At 37.8% G+C, this 20471-nt stretch overlaps 2 protein-coding genes across 3 annotated transcripts in view; both read right to left on the bottom strand.

Annotated features, from left to right (window-relative positions):
- Positions 1–1906, bottom strand: part of MCMDC2 (minichromosome maintenance domain containing 2) — a 161766-nt gene extending 159860 nt beyond the window's left edge. The window contains exons 1-4 of the mRNA XM_054284641.1: positions 1807–1906; positions 1590–1720; positions 1439–1498; positions 925–1120 (exon numbers count right to left, since the gene is read on the bottom strand). Coding sequence (XP_054140616.1) covers positions 925–1120; positions 1439–1498; positions 1590–1720; positions 1807–1906 — 487 coding nt within the window. The remainder of the gene's footprint in view (positions 1–924; positions 1121–1438; positions 1499–1589; positions 1721–1806) is intronic.
- Positions 1907–5999: 4093 nt separating this feature from the next.
- Positions 6000–20471, bottom strand: part of SGK3 (serum/glucocorticoid regulated kinase family member 3) — a 54895-nt gene continuing 40423 nt past the window's right edge. For both annotated transcript variants that reach the window (XM_054285259.1, XM_054285260.1), the window contains exons 6-17: positions 16212–16299; positions 14295–14344; positions 13189–13246; positions 12328–12411; positions 12099–12230; positions 10795–10907; positions 10561–10597; positions 10362–10448; positions 9501–9596; positions 8510–8665; positions 7382–7471; positions 6000–6929 (exon numbers count right to left, since the gene is read on the bottom strand). In XM_054285259.1, coding sequence (XP_054141234.1) covers positions 6759–6929; positions 7382–7471; positions 8510–8665; positions 9501–9596; positions 10362–10448; positions 10561–10597; positions 10795–10907; positions 12099–12230; positions 12328–12411; positions 13189–13246; positions 14295–14344; positions 16212–16299 — 1162 coding nt within the window. In that variant the 3' untranslated portion in view covers positions 6000–6758. The remainder of the gene's footprint in view (positions 6930–7381; positions 7472–8509; positions 8666–9500; positions 9597–10361; positions 10449–10560; positions 10598–10794; positions 10908–12098; positions 12231–12327; positions 12412–13188; positions 13247–14294; positions 14345–16211; positions 16300–20471) is intronic.

Genomic DNA, 20471 nt, shown 5'->3' on the forward strand with positions numbered 1-20471 from the left:
AGCAATTAAAATACTGGACAGTGAAATTCTAAATTTATTTTGTGTTTCTTCAGATGAGCCTTCCTTACACATGGCACTAAAATAACCCATGTGATTTATTGTGTTTGGCCACGAGATGGCAGTTTCCCACTGCACATTCCCAAGATGAACGGCTTGGCCGGGCTTTCTTGGGGAGTGAGCCACTGCGGCTTCTGCCTGCCGTGGGAATGACACGGGATATGGATAGTCACTATTAGAGGGACGTGTCCTCGTAAAGATGTCTGGGTGACTTAATCTGCTGACTCCAACCTCTGGGATTTTGCATCTCTTTTATAACTGTATGGACTCTCTTACAAAAGAAGCAATAAACAGCCTTAAAAGTACTTAGGGCCTCTCTCTGCAGTGGTACAAGCAGTTCAGTAATACTCCTCAAAGCAGTAGTTCCACAGAAGTCAACTACTCATCCAAGCACCACTTGTTCTGTGCTAGGAGCTTTTGCCGGCCACTTAAACGTATTGTCCTGTGGTGTTTTTTCACAGACAGTTTCCAAGAAAAAGGTATGTTAGTAGTTTAGCTAATTTACTTTTGAGATATTTTATTGTTATTTAAGATATTTAAGTATTAAGTTATTTAAGATATTAAATATATTCAAGTTGTACAAGTGACTTGGGTTTTCTCCTATAAACTATCTTCAGCATTAGGAAAAGGGATTGCTGGCATAGTTTCCAAAACATTTCCATGTTCTTCCAAAACATTTAATAATGCAGAACAAGTCCACTCCTTTCAATTAACAAAAGTCCTGCTGTGTTCATTACAAAAATGTATGCATATGCAATAAAACTATATAGGAAAATACCTTTGTTAGGCTAGGTTTTAATGTCTTATTACCAAATTTATTTAAAAGCTTTTGAAATAGTACAGATTAATTTTCATAATTTTTACTACCTTCAGAGAATGGACAGGTTTCCTCAGTACAAAGAAATCTTGCTCCTTGTGTGTATTTTGTTACAGTTCCCATTGCAATCACTATCCCTTCAGACATATAAAATCTTTGAGATGTGTAATTAAAGGGATATGCAGAAAGACTCAGAACATAACTCGGGAAAGGTGGCAAATGTGTTGGTTTCAGCAATATACTGATCTAGCAAAAGACACAATAACATTAATGTAAAAACATATTTTTATTTAAAACTGCTTTACTTTTTATGGACAAACACACAATATGATACATAACTGTTAAAAAAATTCAGAAACACATGAAGAGTAACTAGGTTTCATATTAATTAACATCACAATTGCAATGTGGTAGGGTGAGACTTCCAGCTATTTTTAATTATTAATAATTTAAATAATACTGCAACCAAAGGGAAAATGAAAACTTAATACAACAGTATTTGCTAATATTTTACTATACTTAGAAAATTCAAGAGCTAAATGGAAAAAACCAATGGAGACTCACCTGGGCTTCTGTCTGCAATTGTTCAATTAATGATAGTGTCTTAATAGCTACAAAGCATACCTGTGATGGAAAAAAAACTTCATTTAAGAAAGGAAAATCTTGTTGAAATTTAGATGATGCACTTTTGCCTATTCATCTGTTATGCACTTACTGACTGAAAAATCTGTGCAGCTTGTAGGGGATTATGAAGAATATAGTTTCCAAGAGTTGCATCCAATTCAGCAATGTCAGAAGGATTGATTGAAATAATGAAACGATAAACAGCATAACTTTGTTTTGAGTCTGCAAGAGCAAAAAGTATTTTAAAGTAATGGATTTGTTAACATAACATTATGTTTCAATTCAACAGACTATGTATTGAGTAATACCATTATATTTTTTGCAATCATGCACAAATTTCTGAAGGCCACCACTCCTGTCAAGGTAGACAAGGACAACTTCCCTCATTTTCTGTATTTCAGGATCCATCTTCCAAGATCTCTGCACACTTTATCCACCTGTGGGAATAAACTATGAAGAAATGATGGTAGCACTGGCCATGCTATAACAGTAATAATAAAGGTACATACTAACAAAGCCACACAAAATTAAAATAGTCTCTTTTTGTAGCTAGGCAATTCTTGAAGGATTTTAAAAATTCAGTTCAAAGCTCTTTCCAATGACTGACACATACTCTATTTCTAGAGTAAATTTCTGAAGAATGCTCTAGTGTTTTCATTTCCTTGGTGAATTATTTCACTCTCCTAATTCCCTAATCCATGAAATTAAAGTCTCTGTTTAATTTAACCTCCCCTGTAGATTTTATAATCAGTCTATCAAGAGTAAGACTTAAAATTTTATTTTATTTGAGAAGTCTGTCATAGCTGTTAAAAGTGTGAAACTGGGCAACATCCCTTTTCTTAAAATCTGACTTTCCTACCCTGCTGTGATCTCCTGTAGCACCTACTTAAGGTGATGATCTTGCACTTACTACCATACATGTACACAGATGTTCAATTCTGATTCCTGTTGGCAAAGCTCTAACAACTACAGTTTTGGTTTGGAGACTGATCTTGCTCTTTAGTGCGGATTTCATTGTGTATTACCCACATCTCTTTCTATTTTATTTTTTTTTAAGAGCAGAGTCTTGTACCACGAAGCACTACCTTGCAGAATTTAGAAGGAGAATTACTAAGGCCAAAATATGGTATCTGGTATATATGCATTTGTTTCAATGTCTTTCATATTTTCTTCTGCAAAATGTCCATAGTTCTCTCTGTAGACGACCAATATGAAACAACACTCGAATCTTCAAAAATAAGACTTACCCACCTGGTTAAGGATAGGACATGGAATTACTGAGCTGATGAGGGATCAAAGCTCACAACATGTGAGAGATTCCCTGTAGGAATGCACAGAAATGACTTTGGGAGAACAAACAGATCAACATCCAAGGGGAGTAACCACATTCCAGCACAAATGCAGTGTGGCAGCAGCATAAACCCTGTGGCCTGAGACCTGTACACTGTGGGCTGAAACGTGTTTAATGTCTGAAGTAAAAAAGGCACAAGTTAAAAGACAATTTATAATAAGGATTCCCCCCCATAAAGAGTAATCTTTGGGATTACTTCTGCACGACTACTATTCCATCCCTTGAAATATTTAGCAAGAAGGGGTTAAAGAAATGTACACACATAGATCCACTGTAAATCCCTGGATCCTGTGTTACCCGGGCTGGACACGCAGGACACCACATATGATAGGAAGGGCTGAGCTATGACCCCGCTCAGTGTGCACTGAACAGCCAGCACCTAAGCTTCAGAAAATAAGGCCTGACCAGGGTGATTGATGATGGTGTTCACCAGTGTCCCCACAGCCAGCTAACCACACTCCAGGGGCGACTCGGCCCATCAGCAACTCCTGCCTGGCTTCAGCTTCCACGCCACCGGCACCTCTGCCTCACAGACCTCCCCACCAGCTGTTCACCAGGCTTCCTGCGCCCCGTCCTCCCCCGGCGCTGCCGGGTCTGCAGCAGCGGGCACCGCGGGGCCCGGGCTGCCCTCAGCCCCCGGGGCCGAGACTCCGCTCCCGGCGCCGCCCCCTCAGCCCCTCAGCCGGCGGCGCGGGGAGAGCCGCGGCCCGCAGGGTTCGGCCGGGCAGTGGCAGCGCCCGCGCTCAGTGCGAGCCCTCAGGGAAGGCAATTCCCAGCCCATCCTACACCCACAGCTGCCCCAGCCCCGCGGCCACGGCCGGGACTGACGCCTCGGCCCCACACAGCTCCTGCCTTCACCCACGGACAGGGCACCGGGCACGGGACATGGCTCTGTGAGCGTGCAAAGCACTGCGGCAACCTATTTACAGAACCATTTTCTCTCATCAATACACATTGCATTTTTACTGTTGCCTTCAGCATGGCAGGCACTCCCAAACTTAGCTCTCCGGGAGAGCACCTCTGAACTCTTTTGTGTCGTATTTGAGTTCACATTTTTACAACCATCGTGTTTTTCAGTGCTGCCTACGGTCTCTCGTTCCTCCCCCTCAGGACGAGAGATCGGAGACCACAGCAGCAGCATGGAGAAAGGCTTGCTCCTCATGGAGGGCTTCGGCTCCCTCTCTGCAAGAGGAGAAACAATCAATCCCCTTCTGCTACAGACAGGCAGAACAAAAGCCCAAAAGCCCAAATTTCGCCTCCCTCTATTACCAAACCAGGAAAGGAGTAGCACAGGTGGGTCCTGTGTAGGTTCACTCTCCTCTCTAGGCTTTACCACCTCTTTCAGGTATCACTTGTCAGAGCTCAGCCCCGGGTGAGGCAGCTACAACACTCCAAACACACAAATTACTTGGAAACCATCCTCATGGGATGCACAGAGATGTGGAACAAGAGTACTGGGTACAGAAATACCATGAGGCTTTATTGCCTGATGTTAAACAGTCTGTTAACCTTTAGTTCAAAGAACTTTAGTACTTCATTCACACTTTGCCAAAAGGGCAGACTCTGCAGAAGCCAAAAGCTTAATAAGCAATTTTTAAGCTGCTCTTCCAAAAATAACTTCAACTGCCACACTATTTTTTAAGAACTGCTGAATTATGACCATAAAAAAAAAAAAACAAACCAAAAACAAAACAACCCAAAAAACAACAATAACAAAACCCTTCATCCAGTCAGGCAGCTAGGTATGAACATCTTAGAATTCAAGGCAAAAATTAAAAAGGGTGCTAGTTCCCACAATAATTTTTGAAGTATTTACTCTCCTTCCCATCCACTGCACATCCTTGCCATAAAGAGAAGGTAGTTACAGTAGCCACATAATTACACAATAATTTCAGGAGCATACAGACTAAAAATTCAGTACAAGAATGGATACTTCCTTTCATACCACCAATTTGTTTCCCAGTCCATTAGCAAGCCACGTTAAAAAAAACCCCAAAACCGAAACACGAAAACCAAACAAAAAATCAACCAACCAACCAACCAACACACAAAAACTCAAAAAACCCAAAAACCAGAACAACTGACAACCGCATCCCCCCACCCCCAACCAAAATCCCCAGGGCCTTAATTTCCAAATTATATTAATGCCAAAGAAACTAATCACATAGTTGTTGGCTGTCCTGAACTGCTTTTTTCAACCCTTGCAGAAGAGAACTATGGAAAATAAGTGCCAAGCCACCATTCTGCTCCCACAAATGATACAGTTCCTTCCTTCCACCCCTGCCAATGTCAATTCTTACTTTTTACCGAATCACTCCTTCCAAAACCTCATGTAGCAGCTGCTAAGCATCACTTAACCACTGTGCAGGAGACTGTGCTCTAGGAGATAAGCAATGAATCCTGTTTTACTTTTCACTTTTCTAATGTATTGACAAAACATTTATTTCAAAAGACTTATTATTTGATACTCTCTCCCCCTAGGTTCACAATTCTTATCAGATCTGGACACTGTATATTTATTTTAGCTGCTTTTTTTGCCAAAACCAAGGTGACTTAGATACTGAAATTTATGTAATATTCATTCAATTTATGTATCATTATGATGCATCAGTATCTAACCAGACTTCTCTCAAATCAAGGCATTTAACTGAATCTATTTGTGAACAAAAAACGCTGAACATTTTTGGAGTAACAGACAAAAATAAGTTGTTATTTACAAGTAATATATATAATAAAACTACTACCATTATATGCCTTTTATACACTGTAACTGCAGTCAATTTTTGCATTGTTTAAAAAAATTTCCTTAAACAGAAATTGTTCAGAATTATGTTTGTCCATACACGTGTATGTTATGAGAAATACAACACCTTTTCACATTTTTTAAATTATCAGTGTAATTTACATTTTTCCCCCAATATCAAGTGAAGATTTTAAAATGGTGCAAACTGAAACACAAAGACAAGTAGCTATGAGCGCTGAAATACAATTAATTTGGAACATAAGAGTGTTTTAAACTACCAATCTGTGAGAAAAATCCCTAATATTTGGCATGATCATCTTACCACCCACCCCCAAAATGTCAAAGCTAATTTACTTACTTTAAAGTAACCATGATTATTGCATATTAGATCTTTGGAGAAGCAGAGCTTTAACCAAAAATATTTTTAATGTAGTTGAAATATAGACATACTTAGCTTAGGGAAGAAAGAAAAGTAGAAGACGTAATAAGTAATGTTATCAAATCAGTCCAGTTAATTTTTTCTGTCCTTGCTTTGAGTAATCCCCCATACCTCAGATAATCCAGTTGAGTCAATGGATACTCCAGCAAGTACAAGAGCAACAATCCAGTTTTATGTGACCAAGTTTTCATTCTGAGGAAGTTCTTTAAGAATCTTGGTCCTTAACATGTATCATTTAAGTGCTGACAGGTAAATTAACACATATTCCAAACTGCTAACAGGGAAAACATTTACCTTTTTTTAAACCAGGATATACAAAAGACAAATTTGCATAGTTACAATTCAAGCACAAAGTCACTGTAAATAAGTACAAAAGCATTTATAAATTTACTAAATTTGCTGCTGTTTGTGCCAGTCAAATTAGATAGGTATGAATGTAAACTCGAAGGGATTGAGGAGAACAGTCAGTGTTTTTGCTTAAAAAATACATAGAGAATGCTTTTTAAAGGTTTTAAAAAATATTTTCTGCAGCAGGAACAAACAGTTCAAACCCCAAAGAAAGCCATCCAAAATGCCCAAATTCTTCCTATACAGCAGAGAAAGTTTGTTCATAGGTTTCAAACCTACATACAAGACGAGGCACTATTTACGCTATTTTGGAATGTGTCCATACCCTAACATTTCAGTCTAAGACAAGACTTCCAAACCACTCTTCGCTTCTAAGTCCCTAGGAAAACCCATCTTCAGAAGGTGGTGCGTAAGAAAATCCAACAAATGCATCATCTGCCTCTAGGACACTGGCATTAACAATGTTGTAGTCAGAAGAAACACAAACTGAGTATGGGACCATTTCTTCTGTGAACACTGCATCAAAATTCCCAATATCGTCTGGTCCAACCTACAGAACAGAAGGATCCGTCAGTTATCAATACAGTGTTTTAAACTTGTGCTTGTCCTTGAGATTCCAAATTTAACTCTCAAAGCTATCTATTTTGTTGTTATATTCTATTTAAGTAAATAAATTTAAGGAAGCACATCACTCTGTCTCTGAAAATAGGTATTAAAAAGCTGGGTTTTTTTCATTGAGATTGGAGTTTTGACCAAACCCTATTTCCTTAATTATCCAATAAACCTAAAAAAATATGAAAAAAGTGTCTCTTAGGGAGATTAGCTCAGTTGGTTAGAGCATGGTGCTAGGAGCACCAAGTTTATGGGTTCAGTCCCCATATGGGGCATTCATTTAAAAGCTGGACTTGATGATCCTTGTGGGTCCCCGTCAACTCAGAATATTCTGTGATGTGTGATCTGAGATGCAAACACTACCACCATCACCACTCTCCAGGCACCTACCACATTAGGATTAAATGGTGGCGGAATCTTCTTCTGAAGAAGATCAGTCCAACTGAGAGATTCAAAGAACGGGTGCTTCTGAATTTCAAGCTGTAGCAAACAAAGATTTTAGATATTTCATAACTCCATCCTGTGCATCGTAGTAAACATTACTTCATACTACATGTACATAGGGAAGTTCTTATGTGCACGTCCTTATCAGTTTGTTTATTCACAATTTACTTTGCAATAAAAGTTGTAGTCGGTAAAAACAGCAATTAAAATCTGTGAGACTGCCTCTATAAACAGTTTTCCTTACAAAATCATACTTTCTGCTTTTAAGCCCTAAAATCAACAACCCTGAAGTCTACTCCAGAACAAGAATGTCTTCTGTTGATATCTGTTCCTGCCTTAAAGTTTTGTTCGTTTTTGTAAAGCACATCACTGTCCGAGAAGCAGCTGCTTCAACAGCTCTGCAATATACTTACCATTCAAGAAGCAGCAAACAGCTATGGTAAATCCTTGCATCTTGCTCAGTTACAAGGTCCACAGACTAACATAAGGACTGCAAACCAAAGACTACAAAGATCCCACCCCTAATGGACCGAGGACATCCTCTAGATCATTCCTCATATCGCACAGTTCTGAAGACATGTGTAACTTTCTCACATCAACTTTTTGCGAACAAAGGTTTTGTTGCTACAGTGGGGAAATGTCTGCTGTGATTTTAAGGCTAAAAAAAAAGCTGCTGTTTGCATGGAACTAGTGTTCCTCTTTACCTGGTTTCCAAATTGTTAGTATTACCACAGGACAGCCTTTTCTTTTGATTATATCCCAGTTTCACTATGAACAGTGAAACCTACTTCTGTGCACCTTAGCGACTGCTACACCAGCAAGTGTCTTTTCTTTGCTGGCAGGTACAGCAGCAACCAAGCTCAAAATACCCCACAACAATCACTGCTCTCTTATCCCAGCAACTTCCAGGGATAGACCCCACTGGTGTCTTTACTGAAGAAATAAAAAAGAGGAAAATAGAGACAGATGCAGCAATGCAGTTTGTATCTCCAACTATCAATCCTGTGCTGTGCACATTAATTTGGTGAGTCCCTTTAACTGAAATAGGGCTTGATAAATTAGGACATTACTTACAAAGTCTTCCTTAGCTCCAAGTCTGCTTTGCCGATCTTTCTCCAAAAGTTCCTCCAGGATAGACCAGGCTGTAAGACTGATTCCCGGGCGCAACACCAGGGGCTTATGAAGAATATTATCATACATCTCAGCAACATCACGGCAGTAAAAAGGAGGCTGAAAAAAAATACAAGTTCTACATTAACTTGAAGCCACATGCAACATTGTCTCATGTATTAGGTATGATCAGTAAATGATTCTCTTAGACAGGCAAGACTGCTAGCAGTGAAGCAGAAATCTCCTTTTTATGCACTGCTAACTTCTAATTCAGTCATCACCACTGCCAGAACTTTACACTTGATAACTTCCCACCACCCGCCTCCTCTACTCCTATTAGTGTTCTCACTAATAAGTAGCCATAGATGCCATCCAGCTTCAAAGCTCCCACTGAACTTTCCTGAAAAGAATCTGAGAATGGCAAAACAAATCCATCTCCCTATTTAAGGTCCTATGGGAAGAGACAGAACTCAAGAGAAGTAGAAGACCAGATTCTTACTGGAGTAATTACATATGACTAGAAGAAGCGTAGTAATATTTTTTTATTCTAATGCTGTCAAAAGCTAGGAGAAAACCTGGGATACCTAAGTAAAAGAAAAGTATTTTAATTTTATTTATTGCAATATTTGACAAAATTTTACTTATAAGTTGGTTTGGGTTTTTTTGTGTATTATCACTGTTGATTCAGTTTACTCTCAAAGTCCCTCAAAGTGATGACTACTGATTTTGCTGATGTCTCCGATTTTGCTTTTCCATGAACTGTCAGATACCAGGGGGCAATGTAAAATCCAAAAGAGAAAAACAAGTGCTATGTAAGTACAAGACAATCTGTTAATCTCCTTAAATGGAGTATTCCAATATTATGAAAAAGTTAACATCTTTAACAACACTCAAACCTTACTTCAAATAAAAGGGGAGAGGGGAGGAAAACAACATTTACATATCAGGTACATACCAGCCCATAAAGCATTTCATAAAGAACTGCACCAAGGCACCACCAGTCTACTGTGTTGTCATAGGGCTGCTTTTTAATGACTTCTGGTGCAAGATACTGAAATGAATAAAAAAAAAGTTCTTTAGAGAATTAGACTAGCATGGATAAAACCTACAGTTTAGTCACTTCACAGTAAACACTTTCAAGAAAAGTTGCTTCATAACAATCAAATGTTTCAGCTAAATACTACACCTCACTCATCTTTCACTGTATTCAAAGGTCTTTCCTGTAATTTAAAATATGTTTATCAAGTTACCAAAGTTTCTGTTACCAATCCTCTGGTGAATCCCTCATACGTGTTCAAGCCTTCTACATTCTGAGTTTTCCAGTGCAGTTTTCCCAGTAAAAAAACAGAGTCCAATAACTCAGTCAGGAAGTTCAAAGTTTTTTGCATATGCAATAATTTGATTGAGGCACAGATTAATTCCCTATAAACTTACTAAGAATCAATGGCAGGATATTGTAAGTAGATTCACACTGACAAATCTGCAGCAGCTGTTAGACAAGGTAATGGTTTTGTGTCTACCCAGCAGTTAGGAGACATGGAAGAAAACAGTATTTCAAAAAGGGTGGAAAAACAGAGGAAGGAAGAGATGAGTTACGGCCATGTGGGTAGCAAGCAGCAGACACTGCATATTAATAAGAAGAACAATTAATAGATGCATAGAGAGCTTGTCTTTGGGCTGGTTTCATCTTGTTCAAAGAATGCAAACCTCCCAGCAGTACAAAACACAGTATCTGACCTTCCAGCTACAGGAATATTAATAGTGATCAACAGTCATTAATTGCTGATAAAAAAACCCATGAAAGCTGTCAACATACTTCTGGGGTCCCACAGAACGTTGCAGTGGTATCAGAAGTTGCAATCCCTTCTTTACAAAGTCCAAAGTCTGTCAAGACAACATGACCCTGTTTAAGAAAGAGTGATAAGTTAAAAAGAGAACATGCTCAACATGTGAGTACACACAAGTGTCAATTTTGTGAGAGAACACAGAAAACAGAAATAATCTTGCATACTTACTAGGGAATCTAGGAGAATGTTTTCTGGTTTTAAATCCCTATTAAAAAAGAAAAGGTAGTAAACCAAAACAGCAGTCACAAGTGCTTCAGAGGCAAGGGGTTTTATTACTCTTTAGCTGAAAGCTTGAAGTTTTTATGAAAGTGTTATGTTCAGGTTTCCTGTAAGATGATTTTAATTTGGTAATTTGTCCTATTTTGAATTTCAGCAGGACAAGGGTACCTTTCAGAAACTTACCTGTAGACTATATTTATGGAGTGTAAGTAGCCCAGTGCACTGGCTATTTCAGCAGCATAAAATCTGGCTCTGTGCTCAGGAAAGGAACGTTCTCTTTGTAAGTGAAAGAACAGCTGTAAATATGCAAATAGGAAATAAGAACAACACAGACAAAACAAGTCAGGTTAATAACATGTAATTTTACAATGAAGAGTAATTTATTTTGCTGTCCACTTTTTTTTTTTTTTTTTTTAAGCACAATGAAATAGAATAGGGATTTTTTTGCATGACATAGTCATTACTTTACTCTCTTCCCGGCTTCTCTTTTGTGGCTCAGATGGATAGATAACTCAAACACATTCCCTTAAAACCAGGACTAGGCAAAAGGAGCTAGAGTAAATCACTAAGCTGTGAATAGAAGTTGGTAAGACTAAATCATGCAAGATTGCCTCCAAGGAGAATATATAACCTGGTGTCAAATAAGTCATCTTTCATTTCTGAAAATGTGTGTATTCAAATACTTGCATAATTATTTATAGAACTGTATTCTGAAATAACCTAGATGTAGATCACTGTGTGAGATGTATATTCCAAGCTCTCCACTACAGAGAATTGTCTAGCTGCAAATAATTTGAGAAGATACAGAAGTCTAGACAAATATGAAATCATAAACATACAGATTCAACTATAATACAAACTTAACTAGTAAAGATTTTAAGAAAAATGAAGTTTTCTGGTTTCTGCCTACAAAGTTCAGGAAAAATAAAAAGCCACCCAGCCACCCCAGCTTTCCATTCAAATTTGAAAGATGCTTTGAACTGTATTTTAGTTTGCCTGAAACAATACAAAACTAAGTTCTGACCACAATTCAGGGCAAACCATAATACAGTCTAAGTAAGGTACATTAGACAAGAGAAATGCCCATCTTGTTCCAACTCTGACACAATATAATAAATTCCGCTGTCAGTTTCCTTTCTTCCCTTTTTGAAATATCAGCATCTCAGCTGATGCACATGCAAGAGGAAGCCAGTGTTCCATGGTGAAAAATGTAAACATAAGATTAATTTATAATTAAAGTAATTTTATGTAACTGTAAAATACAGTATTTGTATCTGACAAGCATGAATAAATTTGGATTGAAGTTGTCAATAAGAACAGGAACAGGGTCCAAATAGCTACAGAAGTCTGTAGCAACAGCAGATAACAACAGAATTTTCAAAACTGGGAGAATGTGGATCACAGCCCATTGTAAAGAATCACTTCACTCCTCCCACCTAGAATTAGCAGAATAGACAGACTACAATGCAAACAAAACCACCACATACCTCTCCTCCATTAACAAAATCCAGGACAAAGTAAAGCTTTTCTGTTGTTTGGAATGAGTAATGTAGTCCAACCAAAAATGGATGTTTCACATTTTTCAAAAGCACATTACGTTCAGCCATAATGTGTTTTTGCTGCAAGAAGTTAGAGATCAATAAGTAAACAGGAATGATTTTGTAATTAAGGGAAAAAACAAGGGAGGTGGGTGGAAAAAAGACTATTTCTCTTAACCTCTTTCCTATTGAGAACAATTTTTTTCTGTAACACTTTGACAGCGTAGTATTTCCCATCCAGTTTTCGTTTTGCAAGAAGAACCTGTGAAATTCAAAAGAAAAGGAGGAAATTTGATTGTTGCAGTTCACATACTATGGGTAATATTTTATCATTTTGGCCTAACTGGAAGGGGTTCATGCTATTTTTTTCACAATACAGTTTCTTTGCTTTTAATACAGTCAGTCAGCAATGTAGTTGCCAATAGAGTAAGCTTACAGTTCAGTAAAAACTGATCACAACAGTGGTATCATGAAAAACTGAATTGTAACATTTGTTTTCCATGACCTGCTAAATCTCTGTCAAGATTAATTTCAGCTTTTTCAGGATAAATTGCAAAGATAATTGAATGAAAAACAACAACATAAAAAAGAATTTGGAAATGGAGATTTCAAAAGGAATTCTCCTTGGCATCTTTGTAAAAGATCAATACTTAAGTCACTTCTCAATGTGCTGTTGCTCACACTGCTCCACAGTATCAGAGGTTTCACAAAATAGTCTCTGACAGCAAGAGGAAAAGCACAATTTGTACTCCAGCTGCTGCATAAGCACAGGGGTACCTCCCTTCCTCCCTGGGGGAAACAGAGGATCCCAACTGCCCCGAATGAGAAAGGGAAAATCTCCCTTTTTTGAGTCCCAACAAGTGGCTGAGGCAGCAGGGAAAAAATGGCAGGATCACAAATCATCAGCAATGAGGATCCAACAGAACAGTTTATGGGCCACCCTAGAGCAACATCACTTCTGGCCAAGTCTCCAGTCACTGTGCATGAGAAACCAGAGAGCATTCTTGCACCACCATAAGACACATTAATAAAAACTCACCTTGCCAAAGCTGCCTTTCCCAATAACTTTCAGGAAATCAAAGTCTGTTGGTTTAGCACTGAAAGATATTTAGGAAGGAGACAGGTCATCTGGGCAGAAATGACAAGCCTTATAGCTGTACAGCAGTGTAGTGCAGCACCCTCCTTTTCTTTGTTCCACCCAGCACTGCTTCTGCAGACCTGTCCTCAGACACAACCCCTCTTCATTTTGCAATTCCATTTTCCTCTAGGGAAAGTGTTCAAGTTGCATCCTCTGAGTTTCTTTTATTTACTAAGTTTAACCTTTTGATGTAAAGGAAAGGTAAGACCATTCTTTCATTCTCCATGATCTAGTTTTTCATAATTTTTAAGTCTCAATTTCCCCATGATGTCTCCTGGAGCTTACTTCCAGTGGTTCAAATGGATTCTAAAGCTTACATGAGGAAAGGAAGGTCCAAGTTTGTTATCTGCTCCCTCTTATTTGTTCCATTCTTCCCTTCACCAAATCTTCCCTTGTTTTAAATTTCAGTAAGAGGAGGGAGGTCCTAACACCTGCCTCTTGGTGTTTGCATGAATTCGCTCTCAGTTTTTTCCATTTCCCACATCACCACTCCTTTCAGTTTTTCCCAGGATTCCCTTACTCTTTCCTGAATACAATTCTGTCAGCAAAACAATTATCTGTGTTTTCAAATTGCAAAACAAGTTACATCACCATACACCTCTCTATTTATTGCCCCCGAAGGGAAGGACTCTTGTATTTCATTTCTTACTGCAATCTATTAACCACTTCCTCCTGCTAGCCCAGAACAAATCTGTGAGGAAAGCAAAACCAAAATAACAGTCATCTCCCAGAGGAGAAAAGCAGATTCACACAGAACTGAGAACAGAAACTCTGCAGAAAACACCAAACAGAGACACAAGTTACCAGTGCAGTAACTGGGTCATAGCACCAACAAGGCAAGCTGCTCCTTTGGCATGAATAAACCAAACTTGTTTTCAGAAGCTGTGGGGCCACTCCCCAGGTCAGTCTAACTTTACAGGTTTTCAAATTAATTTTAATCCCATTTAATTAAGTTTTAAATTTACATTAAATTGAATTACATTAAATTCAATTTAATTGAAACCTACTGAGGATTTCCAGATGGTCCCAGGTTGATATTCTGTGAGGTAGAGTTTAACTGTTGGGAGAAACAAAGAGGTATACTTGTAATACTTTTTCTTCTCTCTTATCTTTCAAGCAATCCTAGTTTCAAAATACTCTACTGATCTGCTCAATCCATACTTTTACACTTGTTACATTAGAATTTTAAAGAGATCTAACATCTAGATTGGGAACTGAAATACCTGACCATCATCACCTTGTCACAAATTCTTTCTACACACATCCTATTCCAAGATGAAGGTAATAAAATATCTGCGTTCATTCAGAGAGGAAAAGATCAGAAATAAAAACTGAAGAGTATTTCAATAAACAGCTTGTTCCTCATTCAGAACTTAACCCTTTCTGTACTTGCTTCATGAACATATTTCCTACCTTTTAATCCAAATTCTTCAAGATCTTACTAATACAATAATTTTAAACCCACACTGTTTATATAAGAGTAATTAATGAAAGACACAGTGCTTTTAAAAACATGGAAGTGAACATTCTTTCAACCCCAAGAAAAACATTACCAACCTTTTCTATCCTGACATTAAAGGTTAAATAACTCAATTCCTGGAATTCCATGAATCCTACTGGTACACACCCAGGCAGAATTTATAAATTATGGGGAGCAGAGGAAGCCACTGTCATTTAGGTGGTTTTCTCCATTTTGTTTTCGATTTAGAAAAGTGGTATTTGTACTCTCATTGTGATTCTGGAATTTATCAGAGAAGAATAAACTGCACACAAATACAAGTTACCTGGGGACAGGCTGCCAAGCAGCACAAAGCAGCACTTCAGAAGTGGAAAATGGTCTGACAGCAGCACTGGATGCCACTACTGACTGAAATGAGCCAGTGGTGCTGGAGGGTTTTGAAAGAGCTACTGTAAAAAAGATTTTCTTTTAGGCTTTTTTTTTTGTTTCTTGTTGTTTGGCTTCATCGTTTACAGTAACCATAAGGTGAATTTTCCACCAAAAATATGGGGTCCAGGCCATTATGCAGTGGCTCTCTTTTTGGAATTTGTTGTAGGCCGACACATCATTAATTTTCCAGAGATGGTTTATATCATTCCATATTACTTAAAATACCTTTCATAGGAGGAGGAAACCTGTATCTTAAACTAGTGACTTTAAAATGAAACTTTCAGAGCACACTAAATCTCCCATGGATCACACACAAACTGAAACAAATCTTACATCTTTAACAGGGGCTGAATAAGAAAAGAAGTAGTAATATCACATCTTTATGCCAAGTAGTAAGTAACAGAGAGGACAAGCTTAATATGGCACTTCTGCCTTCCTAGAAATACTCCTTTTTTCAAACAGCACTGTTTCTGGAGGCTGCAAACTAATTTTCAGAGACTATATCCAGCTATATAGTGGTTTTCTTGACAAAAGAAACAAAAAAAGACCTCACACAGTGTTATATATGAAATGAAATTAAATCCATCCTTCCTCCTAAGTGAATTTTAGAAAGATTGCATTTTTTCCCTTGAGAGAGTTCTATTTCTCCCCATCTTTAAAAAAGAACAACACACAAGCAAACAAAAAGACAATTAAACATTCAATCTCCCTTCTCCTTGCCAGATGTTCTTAGCAAGAGCTTTTGAACTGACTGCAAAAACTCTGACAGCTAAGCTATGACTAAAGTGGTGTTTCTTTAACCCATACAGTAAGGGGGGAAAAAGCAAGACAAAGCCAGCAATCACTTTTACTCCTCTCTGCAGTTCACACCTGACAGAAAAATAGCTTACAGCCCACAGTGGAACTGAGTTGTTTAAAAGAACAGGGAGGGGATTTATTGTAAAATGTACCAGTAGTTTTCAGTAAATAATATAGCTAAAAAGATTGCCCTCAAGTAGCTAAAATTTAGAAGACTGTTCTACTTCTGTTTTATTACCTTCCGACTGCTCCTTTCATCTTCATCCTCAGATGGATCTGACTGGTGTTTTGGGTTATCCATCTGAAGAAATGCTCTGACATCTGGGCTAGAAACACAGTTAACTTCATTAGCACACCAATAATCTGCATGATTTTCAGCCATAAACACAGAGCATAGGACTGAACAGCAGCATACAGAGGAGTTACTCATCACTAAGTTTTACACTTAAGTTCTGGTAATTAAGAACTGTGTACAAGCAATACTTTCTTTTACAGCAACATAATTCAACTGCCAAGTGTGTTATACAGCACAAACCTTTTCACTTGCAAAAACCTAACATGTTAAAGTATTTGTATATGAAGACTTCAGAAGGAAACCCTGCAGAACTGCATTTACAGATAATTATCAGAAGAAAGCATGAGTTCTAACTGGCTAGCAGACACCAAGAAACCAACTTTCTTCCCAAAAACCAGAGTTTAAATTTTTGTTTTCTAAAATGAACTGAATTGTCCAATGCAATAGGGAATGAAATACATCATCTGTATCCCAAGGGAAGACGTGTTCCAAGACATACACAGCAGTAATGTTCCTCTCCCCATTCACTTTAAAGTAGAAGATGGTGATCCTGTATTCAGAATTCCTTCTGGCTGGACATTGTCAGAACAGTGCTCAGAAATCCTTTCAATCAGCTGCAGGACACAACTGCTTCAGGAATTAGTGACAGGCCTCCCACAGTACCTAAAGAGATGCATTTTATCATCTTCAGCAGCATTTTCAAGCTCTGTCTTGGTGGGGCTGGGGACAAGGACTGAGAGAAAGGTGAGGAAGTAAGAGAATTCCAAGAATTTCTTCTTCCAGAAAGAAAGGCTTGTCCAACAGATCAAAAGAATGAACTTACTGAACCACAGCACAGTGCAAGAATAATGAAATACAACTGAGGAAAAATTAATTCCTAAAAAGATGGATATTGTGTATATCCTGTATAAACCACTTCAATAGATAATTTGAATATTTCAAGTTCCTTCAGTTCACTAAAAGGCAAACTTCTTATCAAGGAATAAATCTTCCCTGCATTTCAGAGACAAAGTTGTTTGAGAAGGACTCAGGGCAGTCACTGATAGGAAACTCCACTGAGCCATTCAGTACAAGAAAGGCACTAGCTTACTATGGAGCTGCTCTTTTAATCTGTCCCTAGAATATATAAAATAGGGTAATTTTAAGTAAGAAACAAATGTACTCCCTATTTTCAATCCATTCACCCTCCACATCTCTGATTAGTGAGGATAAGAAGTAAGAGATGAGCTGTTTCTGACACTTCTCCAGCTCCTGTGATTTCCTGTCAGCACTACTGAACCTACCTCATATCCTAGGCTATCTGAGGCTCCCAGTTTTCATCACCTACATTCTGTATTCCTAAGTCCTATTTGAAGTATGTTTCAGTTATCTTCAGCCTTTCAGGTTTAAAGCACAGCAACAAGACTGTTCACATAATTTCCCATCATTATTTCAGTTTAATACTTCCCATTTTATATGAACTCCAAATTCTGATCTATTTCAGCATCTGTCTTGTATCCTGAGGCCAGGAAGACAAAAATCACAGTGGTTTGAACACTGTAGTAATACTGGTGCAACAATGACACAACAATTTAAATTTCAGAACATTTGGATATCATAAAATCAAGAATAAAAAGTTATGGTTAATGCTTTTCACTAGAGAGAAAAACAGAAACAGACCTTTATTACCTTTCAGTATTAATTATTCTGGACAACTGGCTGATTAAATAGACCATGTTGTCACATATCCAAATAGTTACTATAGTAACTTTGTTCATGACTGAATTCACAGCAGGAAAAACATAAAAATACCAATTCACAGGAGAAGGCTGCTGTACAGTTGCAGGGTATCCCACAACTCCACAACAACCAGAATTGTAACTGATGTTACAGTGTTCACATTTGCAATTCTAAAAGCACTGCAAAGAACTACTGATTAAAAATAAAAAAAAATTATGTACCATTTTCTTAGGCAAGATTGCAGCATGTTATGCAAAATGCTATACAGATTGATATGACTCTTATGCTATTAACTCACACAGATTAACTCAATGTATTAAGAATACATGGAAACTATTCCTAAAATAACCTCACCTATGAAATCAAAAGGGTTGAGAAAACCACTTCAAAAGGGATACTCAGTATACATTGTACATATGCTACCAGCAAAAGTTGGTTTTGTCTGGATTTTTATGATTGATTGAATAAATTTATTTTGTGGATTATCTCTGAAACACACAAAAGAATGTCAAGCTCTGCTTAATACTGTTGCTTATGTAATAGTCATTCTGCATTAGTTTTCCTGCAAAAACAATATAATACCACACAAAAATTTTGGATGCACGCAGAAATATGAATAAACCCAAAAGGTCACACAAATTTTGAGGCAAATCGGTAAAATTAATAGCCACCAACAGAAACTTAACATTTAAGACACACTTTATTTAAGTAACAGTGTCCAACTCCTCCCTCTTCTTACCACATTTTCTTAAAAAGTAAACCACTTTTATCTTTCTTTCAGAAAGCAAGGTTCAAAAAGCCCTAATAAAATAAAGAAGAGTAACACTTTAAAAGAGGACAATAACATAGTGCAAGGTTTGCTTTCCCCAGCACAGACTGCAAGATTCTAAAATTCAGGGGTTTCACATTTATTTTTATATTCATCAGATTTTGAAATCAGAGAAAAACTGTGACTGATTTTCTTCTAAGGAACACATTCAGACCCCGCTTCTCACTTACAGAACTGATAACTCATCTCCCCACAGGTTGCAGAGTATTGTCATCCTTGAGTTCTCCAAGTGTTATGCAAATGTTCTCATTCTCATTAAGGAGCTACTTTGGACTATTTAAAAATAACTGCATTATATCTTTAATGCATCCTCTATTATACAGTTTTTCAAACAGGTTTTCTTTGGACATGTTCTGATAGACAGCAATTAAATGCATTAATACTTCAGTGAAGGCCTACATTTGAGGGGGTGAGCAGCCCACTTGCAGGAGCTGTGCAGTGTTTTAGGGAGGCTCCCAGGGCTCACTAGGAACAAACTCTCAGCTACTATTAAGGACAGCAGTCAGCAAGGGGGACACATTGTCAGGCCTCTATCCTTTCTGCCCTTTCTATCCGTATCTTTTCTTGGAACACCTCCATCCCACCTGTGAGAACAAGCTGTCTATCACAGTAAGTTTGAGGAAATGCAGCTTGAAGCCCATTTTAATTCCCAATCTGGACTAAGCCAGTGATCTCACCCTGTATTCCCCCTGGCAGTGACTGCAGGAAAAACTGTCACAGGGTCCCTCTCTAAGCACTCCAATATACACCTTAGGCTTTTCTTGGATTTTTTATTGAGCAAAAAGGTCTGGCTTTGATACAATATTCAAGAAATTTGTCAGACCCAAGAAAAAAAAATCCACTGATGGAAAATAAGAACACAGTGCTGAATGTTTCAAAGAATAATGTAAATATGACCATCTTGGACACACTGAATCTGACATTTTTGCTTTTCACTTCAGATGTTCAGGTGCCTTCCCATCCTTAGAAATGAGAACATACTGAATCATCCTTAAGCTTTTAGTGAAACAATTCTCCTAAGCAGGACTTAAAATATATGACATGCTGACATTGGTTTTAATGCTTGAAAGATGCCATGGAAGGTGAATTTCCTAATGGTTCTGTGAGGATACACAACCCACTAAGTCTTCTTTGCACATCACTAACTTTACATAAGTTTTTTGACCTAGTTTCAAATTTAATTAGCACATTAAAGCAAAACTAAGAAAGCAAGGATGGACTAACTGTGAAGACTCAGTCACCACAAATCCCTTGAGTAGCTTCCATCAGATTTTATAAAAAATTCCAAGAACCAAGATCAAAGATTTGGTATTTCTTCTATAACAACATTCACTGGCACAACAGAAAAGGTGACAGATTACATAATTATCAATATGATTTGTTGCAATGGACCACTGCAAAAAGTAAAAAGTCACTTCAGAAAAACAATCACTTTGCAGTGATTAAAAGAGAAACAACACAAAAATTACTACAAAATTAAATGCCTTTGCACGGAAGTGTGGATTAAAAGCTGTGTACAGCTTTTTCTCCAGCTTAATTCAGTATTTCTTTAAGGGTGGGGTAGAGGAGAATAGTAAAAGATAAACTTTGGTCTCTATTTATTGTTTTTATTGTAGAACTCTGTTTAATAAGCTTATTATTGAACACATTCATCA

Source organism: Melozone crissalis, unplaced genomic scaffold (assembly GCF_028551555.1).
Source record: "Melozone crissalis strain CALT ecotype California unplaced genomic scaffold, PUWL_Pcris_2 ptg000042l_1, whole genome shotgun sequence".
Taxonomy (NCBI): Eukaryota; Metazoa; Chordata; class Aves; order Passeriformes; family Passerellidae; genus Melozone; species Melozone crissalis.